This window comes from Leucoraja erinacea, chromosome 19 (assembly GCF_028641065.1).
Source record: "Leucoraja erinacea ecotype New England chromosome 19, Leri_hhj_1, whole genome shotgun sequence".
NCBI classification, from domain to species: Eukaryota; Metazoa; Chordata; class Chondrichthyes; order Rajiformes; family Rajidae; genus Leucoraja; species Leucoraja erinaceus.
This window is the reverse complement of record NC_073395.1, coordinates 34,031,881-34,045,131: the sequence shown is the minus strand read 5'-3', so window position 1 is coordinate 34,045,131 and position 13,251 is coordinate 34,031,881. Positions and strand designations below refer to the sequence as shown.

At 43.7% G+C, this 13,251-nt stretch overlaps 3 protein-coding genes across 4 annotated transcripts in view; 1 reads left to right on the top strand and 2 right to left on the bottom strand.

Moving 5' to 3' along the window:
• LOC129706476 (DNA helicase B-like) overlaps nucleotides 1-1,235 on the bottom strand; it is a 54,105-nt gene extending 52,870 nt beyond the window's left edge. Inside the window, 1 exon segment of the mRNA XM_055650808.1 lies at nucleotides 950-1,235. Within this exon segment, the coding sequence (XP_055506783.1) occupies nucleotides 950-1,148 (199 nt within the window). The 5' untranslated portion in view covers nucleotides 1,149-1,235.
• Nucleotides 1,236-2,565: 1,330 nt separating this feature from the next.
• LOC129706478 (glutamate receptor-interacting protein 1-like) lies at nucleotides 2,566-12,195 on the top strand. Of its 2 annotated transcripts, none has more exons than XM_055650812.1 (3): nucleotides 2,566-3,086; nucleotides 9,532-9,678; nucleotides 9,800-12,195. In XM_055650812.1, exons 1-3 carry the CDS (start codon nucleotides 3,048-3,050, stop codon nucleotides 9,956-9,958), a joined length of 345 nt encoding a protein of 114 aa, XP_055506787.1. In that variant the 5' UTR covers nucleotides 2,566-3,047; the 3' UTR covers nucleotides 9,959-12,195. The 2 variants fall into 2 exon arrangements, with proteins under 2 accessions (XP_055506787.1, XP_055506786.1); XM_055650811.1 differs by lacking the exon at nucleotides 2,566-3,086 and adding an exon at nucleotides 7,863-8,999.
• A 139-nt stretch (nucleotides 12,196-12,334) lies between these two features.
• LOC129706475 (DNA helicase B-like) overlaps nucleotides 12,335-13,251 on the bottom strand; it is a 42,670-nt gene continuing 41,753 nt past the window's right edge. The window contains 1 exon segment of the mRNA XM_055650807.1: nucleotides 12,335-12,761. Coding sequence (XP_055506782.1) covers nucleotides 12,651-12,761 — 111 coding nt within the window. The 3' untranslated portion in view covers nucleotides 12,335-12,650.

Here is a 13,251-nt window from a genome sequence, read left to right as displayed (position 1 = left end):
TTGGAGGAACAGCACCTCATATTCCGCCTGGGTTGCTTGCGTCCTGATGGCATGAACTCCCGAGGCAGCGGGCAATGCTCCTCTAGTATCTTTGGTGTAATCCGTTCCAAAGATTGATCCACTCTATCATCTTTGGTGTAATCAGTATTGTAGGGAAAAGTGTGTTATATATAATCAATCACTTCATATATTTAGTTAATATTATTGTAAATTTTATTAATATTATTGTAAATTGCAGCTCAATAAAATGGCGTCATGTCATACTACGCTTTTTTCGCAGAGTGGCGCATCTTGCTCTGCTATAAGATCTTTGCTCAGAACTACACAGACTAGTGGGCAGTTTTTATCTTTGCACTGCAGCGGCACCTGCTGGTGCCTGAAGGTAATCGAACGGGTGCCTCAGACATGTGACCAGATCTGGGGAAGGTTTGTTTTTCGCGCGCTTTCTGGGCGATGCCCCTTCAGTCGTTCTGGATCACCGTTGTGCTAAATGTGTGTGTTGGCTGTGTTGAGTCACTTCGTTGATTTCATCGTTTTGTTAATAAAACTCGTTTGGAAAATCGACTATTGTCTCATCCGCCAAAGCACTATTATATATATATATAAATATATAATAGTGCGTTGGCACTATATACACTGAACTCTTGTTGTTCATGATGGTTTTTACAGAGTACTATATTTAATGTTTTAGTGTCCTGCTGCAAGTAAGAATTTCATTGCTCCATTGCAGGACAATTAGACACTCTTCACCCTGGACTCTTGAGAACATCCAAACTCCACACAAACATGACTAAACGCGGAGCCGTTGGGCAAAGCCTCCAATTGCCGGGCCGATCCAACAACTACTATTATCAGTGGAAATACTAACAATTGCAAATTAAAAAGCTCCTGCTCTTGAAAAATGCACTTCAGCAGTAAACTAAATGTAAGTTAAGTATCAATATTTTACCGAACCGCCCGACCACAGAAGAGGCGTTGACAGAGTTGGCACCGAGGGAAACATTTATCATGTCGTTGAGGTCGAGGAACTGCAAATCTTCCTCGGGTTCCTGGTTCTCCTCGCTGTCCGAATCTTCCTCCGACTCTTTGTCTTTTCGTGGTTCGATGTAACCCTCAACTGTGATACATGAGCGAGCTTGAGCAGCCATGACTCGCCGCTGCCAATGAACTCAACCCAAGTATCGTTGGGTGCCAGCTAACGTAGGATCCTGAACTGACTCTGACGTAGCCAGAGCATAGAGCCACTCACTCCTCTGCAGCTTCAGCTTCCTCCCTTCCACTCTCTTCCAATGCTTAATCAAAGATCTTACAGCTTAATACTGTTGCTCCACCTCCCGTTCCGCCTCATTCGCATCACGGACACAGGAAATAGCGTTTTATTTTGTAAATCACAATTGTTGGCATTTCACTGGTTGTACAGACTAGCGCGGCAGCCTGAAAACAAGTCTTTCTTGGGAATGATGCGAACATCAAATAAGCTCTGAACTCCATACTGTAGATTATTATTGTTATTATTGCACTGCTATTTTTTTATGTGTGCGTTCACACTGTACATAAGAATGGGTAATATTTTTGGTCGAAATCCTTCTTCAGACTGCGCGTCAGGGAAGACGGAGTTACAGAGATAATGAAGTGTTAGAGGGGTGTCAGTTGACCAAGCGAAATATGAGGTGCGGCTCCTCCAATTTGCGCGGGGCCTCACTCCGATAATGGAGGAGGCCCAGGACAGAAAATCATTGTGGGAATGGGGAAAGTGTTTGGCTACCGGGACATCAGGCGAACTGAGCGGAGGTGTTCGGCAAATCTACTCTGTCTGCACGTGATTCATATCCCTTAATATCTGTACCTATCTAAAAGCCCCGTACATATCATTATGTATCTGCTTTCACCACCAACATTTAGCAGTATATTCCAGGTACTCACCACTCTCTGTAAAAAAAACTTGCCCTGCACATTTCCTTTAAACTTTGCTCCTCTCACCTTAAAGCTATAATCTCTGTGACATTTCCATCCTGATAAAAAGGTTCTGTGTGCACCAGATTTAGGACACTTGCAAGTATCCAGAGGCAGAGAATTCCACACTCACAATTCTCTGTGTGAAAAACTCTCTGGGTTTATAAAGTTATGATAAGCATAGATAGATAGTTTCCCCCGAGGCAGGGCAGTCTAAAACAAGAGGCAATAGGGTTAAGGTGAGAGGAGAGAAATATTAAGGAAATTTGCGGGTTATTTTCATGCAGAGTGTTGGTTATCTGGAATGAGCTGCCAAAGGAAGTGGCAGATACAGTCACAATATTTTAAAGGCATTTGGCATAGGAAAGGCATTAATGCAGGTAAATTCAATTTGCATAAATGGGCATCATGTTTGATATGGATTAAGATGGGCTGAAAGGGTCAGTTTCTGTGTTGTATGTTTTATGAACCCTCCTCTATGCCCCAATCTGATAGCAACTCTCTAAGATTGCTGTACAGGTAAGGCTACACTTTACCTTGCACACTCATGATCTGGTTTATCTAGAAAATGTATTATCTTGTTGTATCTTTATTTGTTGTTTCGTTTGATTTAATGTGCCTGTAAAACTGCAGCAAGTAAGATTTTCATTATCTTGGTGCATGTGGCCATTGAACATTCTTCAGTTGGGTTCAGCCGACTGGGTCCAACCTTGGCATTCAACAACTACGGAAAAAATAAAACAGAAGTTTTAAAAAATCCCCTTTCTTTGTCCTTTTAACCTATTTTCTTGCTTTTATGAACAGCCCTTGTACTAAACCAGATCTTCTTATGCGGTCGGCTTTGTTCTGCTACACTAGCAGAGAGGACTTGCCTGCTTGTTGGCACAAGGAACTGCAGATTCTGGTTTACATGTAAAAGACAAAGTGTGCTGGCGCAACTCAGATGTGGATCAGGCAGCATCTGTGGAGGACGGACAGACAACATCTGTGGAGGACATTGACGGGGGTTGCTGGTTTAGGCTGGTCAGGGGGGTTACGCGGAAGTGGAGGAAGGAGCCGGACATGGAACCGTACCGTTGCTTCCTCCATCGAATATGACTTCAACTACGGCACCAGCGTGGACATCCGCTTGGGTAAGAGCAGAGGCGGGGGCGCCGGGGCCCGATGGCGTCGTCTCGGTTCATTGTAAAGGGAAGGGCCGAGGCGGCGGTGGAGCTGGAGCCCGGGGACAAGGGCCGGGGCTCATCCCGGCCCCAGCCGTCAACCCGGGGACATTTCTCTAAATATCAGATTCTCAAGTCTGAAGAAGGGTCTCGACCCGAAACGTCACCTATTCCTTTTCTCCAGAGATGCTGTCTGACCCGCAGAGTTCCTCCAGCTTTTTGTGTCTATCTTTCTCTAAGCATTCTGGCCGACGTGGTGATAAATTAATCTGTCATCTGGAGAAAATGGGAATGATATGGAAAAGTTTAACTCGCCAATTATAAACAGAAAGTGAAACCACCCGATAGTTCTGTCATTGCTAGTATGCACCACTCAGATTGTATGTTTTTTGTTATACAAAGTAATTTACACGTTACAAGGAATTTATACGTTCTTTTCTTCTGATAGGATTTCTGCGCAAGGTTTACAGCATCTAATCTGTTCTGTTATTGCTAATATGCACCACTCAGTTCTCCTTTTACAATTTCTGATTTACCTCTCCTTGCCTTTTTTATTTTCACTTAATGTGAGATTTGATGTTACCATTCACACTGCAGTAAATAAAGTTAATTGAGTAAGCGAGTTCAGTATTCCGAAAATGCAAGGAATCATGGCATTTGTCGAAGGTCATTTGGGGGGGGGGGGGGGGGGGGGGGGGAAGCAAACGGGGGTGCCAGGAAAGCGGGGTGCAACAGTGAGAGATAGAGGGGGCAGATGCGAGTGGGAGACAGTGGGGAGACTGGACCGGATGTGGGGCGGGGAGGATAGACGTGCGTGTTTGTGTTTTGCTCGCAGATGTGTTTAGTATCACCTTCCGCGGGGAGTGCCGGGGTTTGCACATTTTGTTGCAGAGGCGGGCAATGTCCCCCAGTCCCCCTCTCCAGTCCGGGGTGTGGGATGGGGGGGAGAAGGGGGAATTGTCCCAGCGCCGGGGAGTTCTTGCGGAAACGGGGTGGCGAGTTTCTCTCTCCCCGCCGCCTCGCCTTTACCCACAGACAGGCGTTGCTGTGTAGGATGGTTTACACCAGAGGTAGACACAACGTGCTGCAGTAACTCAGCGGGACAGGCAGCATAGTTGGAGAAAAGGAATAGGTGACGCTTCGTGTCGAGACCCTTCTCCAGAGATGTTGCCTGACCCGCTGAGTTACTGCAGCATTTTGCGTGTATCCCCGTTGATGACTGGTGCTCGGCTTTCGCCGGCACCGAGGGGGTTAACTGACAGTCACTGGATAAAGCGAGAGATGCAGCTGACAGTCCCCGGCCGATCGGGGAACGGGTTCCTCGGGAGTTGGGGCAGAGTTGAGCCGGAGTTAGCGCTTCTTCTCCGCGCTGGGGCCGCCACTGCTCTGGGCCGGTGTCCCGTCAGTCCAGGGTCACCCCAGACATCTCCGACCGCCCCTGATAGGGATGGGACACTCGGGAGGGGACGGGGACAGTAGTGAGACTCACAAATCTGCCTCCTGTGGTTATGCAGCAGAGGGGTGTGTGGTTCACCCCTGTAAAATAACCCTGTATGACCCGGGAGGACAGCCTGAGTGAGAATGGAACCCAGACACCTAGGCTGAAGGGGACCGGACCGTGGTTCATTAGATTGTCACTGCTGAGATTTCTGATGGACCAGTGGAGAAGGGAGAACTCGTGTCGCTAACTCCAATAGCAATTCAACAGCACTTGCAGCGCCAGAGACCCTGACTACGGATGAAACACAGGTCTGTGTACATGCAGCATCTCATATGCCGAGAATATTTATCTCGAGTGACCTATGACCAGTCGGAATACTGAACTCGCTTAATCCTAATCAACTATCAGAGAAAGTTCGCATGTTCTCACGCGGCAGTTTTTTAATCATTCACTAAAATAATATCAAATTTAATTTGAAAGTATATTTTGTATTACTTGCTAATCTATTGTCTTGTCTCGATTCTAGTCCTGCCTTGGTGTTGGTAACGGCTTTAGGATCTCTGGGTCTCATAATTGCTCTGGCAATCTACAGACATCAGCATCCTCTTAATTTGTATCTTCTGTTCGGGTTTGTAAGTACTCGACTAAATCATTTTATTGGGGTTACATAAAGACTTTTTAACTTTATAAGGACTGTTGATAATGACTTTTTTTCATTAGAAGTGTGGTTCAGTACCAAAAACATATTTTTATGAACATTTTCTTTCTGTAGCCACTTAGTGCTTGATTTGGAAGCTTTCTCAAGTTAACAGAATGTGCTCCTATCCAATTGTTGACTAAGTAGCTATTCAATTTCTGTAAATATCCGTAAAAGAATAGGGACTCTTAATGGGGGCTATTTACTCTTAATTCTTAATGGAGGCTATTTTAATGGTTTTCAAACAGTCACACAACAGCACGGTCAGATGCTTGAATTAGCACATTGAAAAGTATGTGCAATTCCAGTCACTGAGCTAAAAGGATGTCATTAAGCTGGAAAGGGTTGGGAAAAGTTTCACACTGGAGGGTTACTAGAACTGGAGGGATTAAGTTGTAAGGAAATATTGCATGGGCTGGGGTGTTTTTCCCCAAGAGCTCAGGATGCTGGGTATATCTACAATGTTCAAATTACGTTGAGACAAGTGCAGTTTTAAGGGCCTGTCCCACTTACGCGACTTTTCAGCAAACTGTCTGCGACCTGACAAACCACGAGATGGATGGACCGTCAGATACGCGCACGTACAGACACCCCACCACCTACCTAAAAGGCGAGGGACGGAGAGACACAGAGAGGCACACAGAGAGACAGAGGGAGAGACAGAGAGAGAGAGACACAGACAGAGAGAGAGACACAGACAGAGAGAGACACACAGACGGAGACAGAGAGAGACACAGAAAGAGCGAGAGACACACACACGCGCACACACACACACACACACACACACTAAAAGGCGAGGGCCAGGGAAAGCGGGGGAGCTCTGTCTGAAATTCAGACGGTGCAAAGCCAAGGTGATAGCCGCGATGTTCAGGAAGGTTAAAGATGGCTGGCCCAGTGTACGGTAAATCTTTTAAAGGAGGTGGGGGGAGAAGGAGTGGAGACATTAACACATTTTTAAAACACATTAAAAAGAACAAAAAAAGCAGACACCGTTGGCGAGGCTGCCATCGTGCAGCGCCCAATGTATTCAATTATTGTGAGAATATATTAGTTGATATAAATGTTCTGACGTAGTCATTAGCTTCCATTTATTTTAAGGGTGAGAGGAATTATTGTAATGTTTGTAGCACAAGGCATGTTGCAAAGCAGTTTAATGGATAGCAGGAAGAACTGCTGTCCAACCAATTCTTGCATGCAGCAGTATTGCTTCTCCTAACACTAAGCTACAGTATACATTATTTGAAAGTGGGACTGCTAATTATTGCAACAGAATTGCAACAAATTGTCTCCAGGGGCTGAAACATAAGCCGCATGAACCAGTGAAGAAACGCTCACTGGTGCAGACCAGCACCAAGTTTTAAGGTGAAACGACACGGGGTGCTGGAGTAACTCAGAAAACTGACTCGGTGTGAAGGGTCCAACTCATGTTCTCCAGAGATGCTGCCTGACCCACTGAGTTACTCCAGCACTTTGTGTCCGTTTGTGTATTAACCTGTCTGCAATTTTCACTGCATACAATGATAATATCTCACTCCTTTATAACAGGACAATCAGCAATATTGGGCATCATGGCCCGTGACTACGAGGGATTACTTACTGTATTAGATTTCATTTCAGTAAATCTATTTAACTTTTTCAAACTATTATACCTTTTAAAAGAAAACTTGATATTTAATTTAACTTGTTATTGCAATTAATTGTTTACCAGGTCAATCTGAAACCCACAAAGAACACTTTGAATAGCTATGCATAACTAATGTGTACCTCATTTTAGTAATCATTTCTGAAAGATGGGTATGTATTTTTATGGTGTTGCCCTAAACTACCTGGGTTGATCAATTTATTTATAGATCATTCTTGCCATCTGTTTTCAAATAGTCCAGTGATCAAAACCAGTGCTTATAATAGTTAAGGCAAAAGTGAATGTCATATCTATTGATAAAGATTTGGGGATAGTAGGTATTCACACTTTAAAATTATACCCTTTTTGAAAAAAAAACAAAACAGTTATGCAGGTGGACACGATGCACTAGAAACAGATCATGAAGAAAATTTTTGGTCTCAAGCCTTGGAAGATTTGGAAACCTGTGATCAATCAGGAATCCTGAGGGAATTGGAGGTAGGAAGTTTTCACTCTTTGCAGCAGAGGTTTTCAAAGTTGTAAAGTGGCGGCGCTGGTGAACGGCTGCGGCTCGCCTGCAGTCCGTTTGTTTTTACTTTTTTGTGTTGTTTCTTTCATCTTGTTTAGTTAAGTTTTTGGTTTTTACGTTTGTGTTATGTGTGGGGGGTGGGGGGTTGAAACAGGGCTTTCTGTCTCTCCGGGGGAATGCGACTTTCTTGTCATATCCCCCTTCTCTGCCTCCGTCTGCGCTGAGGCCTAATGGCGGAGCTGGCGACCTCGAGGCTCCGTAGGCAGCCTGTCAGGACTCGCCCTGGGCTCGCTCCCGTGAGGGCGGCCCGGCTCGGGGCTGGAACGGCGCTCCCGTGAGGGGCTGAGACGCTCCCGTGAGGGCGGCCCGGCTCGAGGGTAACAGCGCTCCCGTGAGGGCTGCCTGGCGTGGGGCTGAGACGCTCCCGTGAGGGCTGCCTGGCTCAAGGGTGGTACGGCGCTCACGTGAGGGCGACCCGGCTTGGGGCTGGAACTGTGCTCTGGTGGCTGAGACGGCATTCTGGCGGCGGCGGCCTGAGTCCGCACAGGCCAGTGGACGACATCGTCAACAGCTACGTCCGCTGGACTGGAGGGCGGCAGCTTCGACCACCCCGGGCCGCGGAGTTTGAACCGGCCCGTTCACGGAGCTCGGTGAGCCACGCGGGACTGACTTACCATCACCCGGTGGGGTATCGCCTCTGCGCAGAGGGAGAAGGGGAGGGAAGAGACTGCAGCCCTAAGATTTTTGCCTCCATCACAGTGAGGAGGTGCTTGGTGGACTCACTGTGGTGGATGTTAATTTGTGTTTACTGTCTGTTCTGTTGTTTATTATTGTAGTTATGTGTGGGTAACGACATTTCGTTCAGACCGTGAGGTCTGAATGACAAATAAAGGATCTAATCTAATCTAATGTAATCTAATCTAAAAGCACAATTTCACACACAGCTGTTGATCTTTCACCTGCATCATTTGGTCTTAATAATTACAGGAACCTAGCTCCTCGTTAATGAAGGCCGCCAACCAAAAGGATCTGAATTTGCAAAACTTGGCTATATTGGTATTTTTTTAATTTTAGAGTTGGTGTGAAGCAATAATTCAAAATCTAACTGTCTGATACATTAAAGACTTCCTGTTAAAACCAGACAATTAGCCGTTTGGTATTTAACAGGAAATACAATCTGAGTTAAACCATACTAACAAATCTACGTGTGTATTATTTAACTAATTTTAATAGCAAACATTAGTTTTCAATTACTAACATTTTAGTGTTTGCGAGTCTTATCCATCTTCACTAACAGAATTGCCTTTCCACTATTTTCTGGAGCACAACATTTTGCAGCTTTTGTTATCCCATCCAACAGGCAACAACCATGTCAGGAAGCATTGAGTCTGAATGATGAAAACAGCCCGGCACATAGGCCACTGGGAAGGCAATCAAGCTTCCAAGAGAAGAATGCTGTCAGGGCACATTACACCCAAGTTGCTCGTAGTAATACTTTACCGTCAGATGGCGTGAGATCAAAGTCATTTGCTATTAGGAAGATCAAGCAGGAAATGAAAGAGATTATGTCACCAACACCAGTGGAGTTGCACAAGGTTTCAGATTCCATAAAATATTTATTCTGGTCATGTTTCCTTCTCAATTCAGATTTGTTTTAGGATAGAAACTGGATTTGTTGCAAATGTAATTTTCCCTTTGACGAATTCCAGGAAGTGATTAGATTAGCAAAATTCTGTGTTTTTTTTCCTCCAGCTTACAGTCAACAAGCTTTACAATGGTGTTGTAATTTATTTTTAATCGCGAATGTGTGATTATCAAATATGGCCCAAAAAGAGTAAAATTACATGTTGTTGGATTTTTCCATTAAACATGTGGCATATGGTAACAATGCACTAGGTACTGCTGGTACTCAGTCTGAAGAAGGGTTTTGGCCTGAAACGTCACCTATTTCCTTCGCTCCATAGATGCTGCTGCACCTGCTGAGTTTCTCCAGCATTTTTGTGTACCTTCGATCTTCCAGCATCTGCAGTTCCTTCTTGAACACTAGGTATTGCTGTTGTCTGCTTGAGGACAGTGATGATGGACCAACTTTGAATGTTTTTAATAAATATCTCCATAATTTCACAGGTAACACTATATAAAGATTCAGACATTCAGGATTTTGGATTCAGTGTTTCAGATGGCCTGCTGGAGAAAGGTGTGTATGTCAACAACATTCGGCCAAATGGACCAGCTGCCCCTGGTGGTGTTCAGCCCTATGACAGGTTATTACAGGTAAAGGGAGATCAACACTTGTATATTTATTCTTGCATCAAAGATCACTACAAACCCAGTAGCATATTTCCTGGAAGTAGACTCTAAAAGGATTGATGGCTAATTTGTTTCCTTGTGACAGGTAAATCATATTCGTACCAGAGATTTTGACTGCTGCCTGGTAGTGCCACTAATTGCAGATTCAGGCAATAAACTTGAATTGGTCATCAGCAGAAACCCATTAGCCTTCCAGGAGGTGCTCTCTGAAGATCAGACGTCACAACCAGAAGAATGGAATTAGCAGAATGAAGCTCATACTTATAGGCAACAGAAAGCAAAGCTTGGTAGTACAGAGATCCAAGAAAATACTAAGTTGTAGTGCCAGCTATTCAATCCAATGGACAGACGTTTTGTTCCCCAATGGTGCTAACTCATTTTGAACAATGTTCATTCATGGGAAAACCCTCCTTATCAACTATTTGCATTTTTCACAGATACCAAGTGCACACATTTCATGAATGAATGGAAACTTGTTCCCTTCTCACATTGCAAATGACAAAAGGTTAACAGGTTTGACAGTCTATGCAGGGCACAGCCATGAAACAAACTCATTGCAAAGAGTGTTTTAACCACCTCATGGTACTTACGGACCAAATTCTAATTTTTTAAATGATGAACTGCAATGCTGCCAGCTGGTTCCTGGGCAATAAAAAAAATTAGCATGTTTGAAAACACAGATTGACCATTTAAAAATCATATACAGAAACAACTGTAAAACTTAGTAAAATACCACCCCAACCCAAACACCACAGGTGACCTTCTCTGTGCTGGGAATTTACAACCTCACCTTTTGCCATGAAGATTCTGATATTGACATAGAGATTGTAACTGATGAGATGTATCTGCCATGTGGATTACTTAGTCTTAAATCCCATTCCTTTTACACACGTCATCCTGAACCTGCTCCTTTGTGTATTCCGTCTTCACATTTTATAGCCCATTATTGGGTTTGGTAACTAGTTAAGGAACGCATTTGTATTTGTAAATGATTGACTTTATAAATCAGTATAACTGAAATTTGAATTTTACTTTGATGTGTATGAACTTAAGGCTGGTTAAATATCTTAGTATTATTGTTGCTTGTGCCTCACTCCTAATAATGGATTGAAACATAGGGGTGGTAGATTCTAACATTCTGACGATAGTGGAGTGACTAACAGAAAAAAGATATTAGTGTCTGCAGTAAAACTCCAATAATCCACTTGCTACACAGCCTTTCGGAAAATTCATTTGTTTGGCAACTATCTAACCAGGTGATGTTTGTCTCATTCCTTGTGGACTCACTAGGGCCTTGGTTTCTGTAATCCCTTTAAGCTCACCCAAGTTCTGTTTACCACACTCCTTTCAAAACATTCCAGGCTCACTGAAATTATATTGTGTAACATCTTTAAAAACAAAGGAACTGCAGGTGCTGGTTTGCAACATAAGACAAAGTGCTGGAGTAACTGAGCGGGTCAGGGAGCATCTCTAGAGAACATGGATTCCGTTTCAGCTTGTAACCCTTCTCCATACTGACACGTTAGAGTAAATAAATTAATATCCAATCTGTAAAATTTGCTAGATCAGGGCCATTCAATATCCCTGAGTATGTCAGATTAATGGAGTTTCAGATTCAGATTCAATTTTAATTGTCATTGTCAGTGTACAGTACGGAGACAACAAAATGCATTTAGCATCTCCCTGGAAGAGCGACATAGCAAATGATTTGAATAAATAATAATAAGTGTCCGGGGGGGGTGGTGATTGGCAGTCACCGAGGTACGTTGTTGAGTAGAGTGACAGCCGCCGGGAAGAAGCTGTTCCACGACCTGCTGGTTCGGCAACGGAGAGACCTGTAGCGCCTCCCGGATGGTAGGAGGGTAAACAGTCCATGGTTGGGGTGAGAGCAGTCCTTGGCGATGCTGAGCGTCCTCCGTAGACAACGCTTGCTTTGGACAGACTCAATGGAGGGGAGCGAGGAACCGGTGATGCGTTGGGCAATTTTCACCACCCTCTGCAATGCCTTCTGGTCGGAGACAGAGCAGTTGCCATACCATACTGTGATGCAGTTGGTAAGGATGCTCTCGATGGTGCAGCGGTAGAAGTTCACCAGGATCTGAGGAGACAGATGGACCTTCTTCAGTCTCCTCAGGAAGAAGAGACGCTGATGAGCCTTCTTGATCAGAGTAGAGGTAGAGCAGAGTTTTACTTTATATATCTGTTTATTTATACTATATCTGCTTCTGGTCATATTCCGCCTCGATGAATGTTAAAACCTACTCTCTTATTTGAAAATCAAGGAAATATCTCCACCCTCCTTTGAGCCATTAACTGTACAACTACCACACTTGTAATGTTACATTTCCCAGCCTAAATCCATGATGCATATTTGAAAAGAAAACCACTGCCAGCAACACGAATACAGACAGCTACAACCTAGATATGAGATTTGATTCATGTCCTTTGGACAATGTATTTTTATTTGTAACAAACAAGTATTATAAACTGTAAAGTATTTTTGTACAAATTTCCTACTTTGGTAGCATGATATTTATCGTCTAAGGTTTTGGGAATCTTCACTGATAATTTGTATGAGATATGCAAGATGAAATAAAACCATGTGAGACAAAAATCACTATTGTTGTACAATTGAATGTTGTACAATTGAATTTATATATCACAGAAAACTATTTACTGCCATTCATGTAAAATTTAAAGACTACTTACATTCCACAAAATATTTTTTTAATTTAAAAAACTGGTTGCCACAAATTAACATGAGAATACTTATCTGGCATATCTCTGTAACCCGTTATTACATTGACTGGTACATGCATTAAAAGTTTTAAATGGTTTTAAAACAAACATGACTTTCTGTTTCATCCAGTCATATCTGCAATTCCACAATAGCAGTCTATTTGCCAACTTGTCATTTTTTAGTAAAATCTACAGCCTTATTTGTTCTCTTCCGTAAACAACCTTTTACTCGCATTTACTGGTGGTGATGAGTTATCAAGTACCATCATCCTAAACTTTGTACAGCCCAGGGGTGATTCCATTAATATCTGCAAAGTAAAATAACATACATGTGGTTTAGTTAAGAAGTTATCATTTTTTAATTACCATGCCATAAAATAAATCGAGTCATGTTTTGACCGTTTTCAGTGGACACCATTTATACAGGTGCACAACCTTTTATCCGGAGTTCCGGAAACCGAAAAACTCCGAAAACCGCCCATTTTTTCCAGGATGTCGTCTGCACACCAAAGCTCACGTTTGGCGCCAAACTTGACCCGAAACGACCCACGGTCAACCCAGGTTTGTACTACTGTAGCGGCTGCCTCCTCCCCGGAGACCGGGGAGACACTTAAACATCTGTAAATCATTGCTTAAATGTTAGTCAGTTAGTTTGGAGGGCTTTTATGTGAAGGGGGGGTGAAGGGGTAAACTTTAATTCTTAGTCCCCTACCTGGTCGGAGAGGCGGGGGAGCGGTCAATGCCTTACCGGGTCGCCGTGCAGTAAGCTCCGCAGCGCTGGGGCTGCGGGCGTCCGGC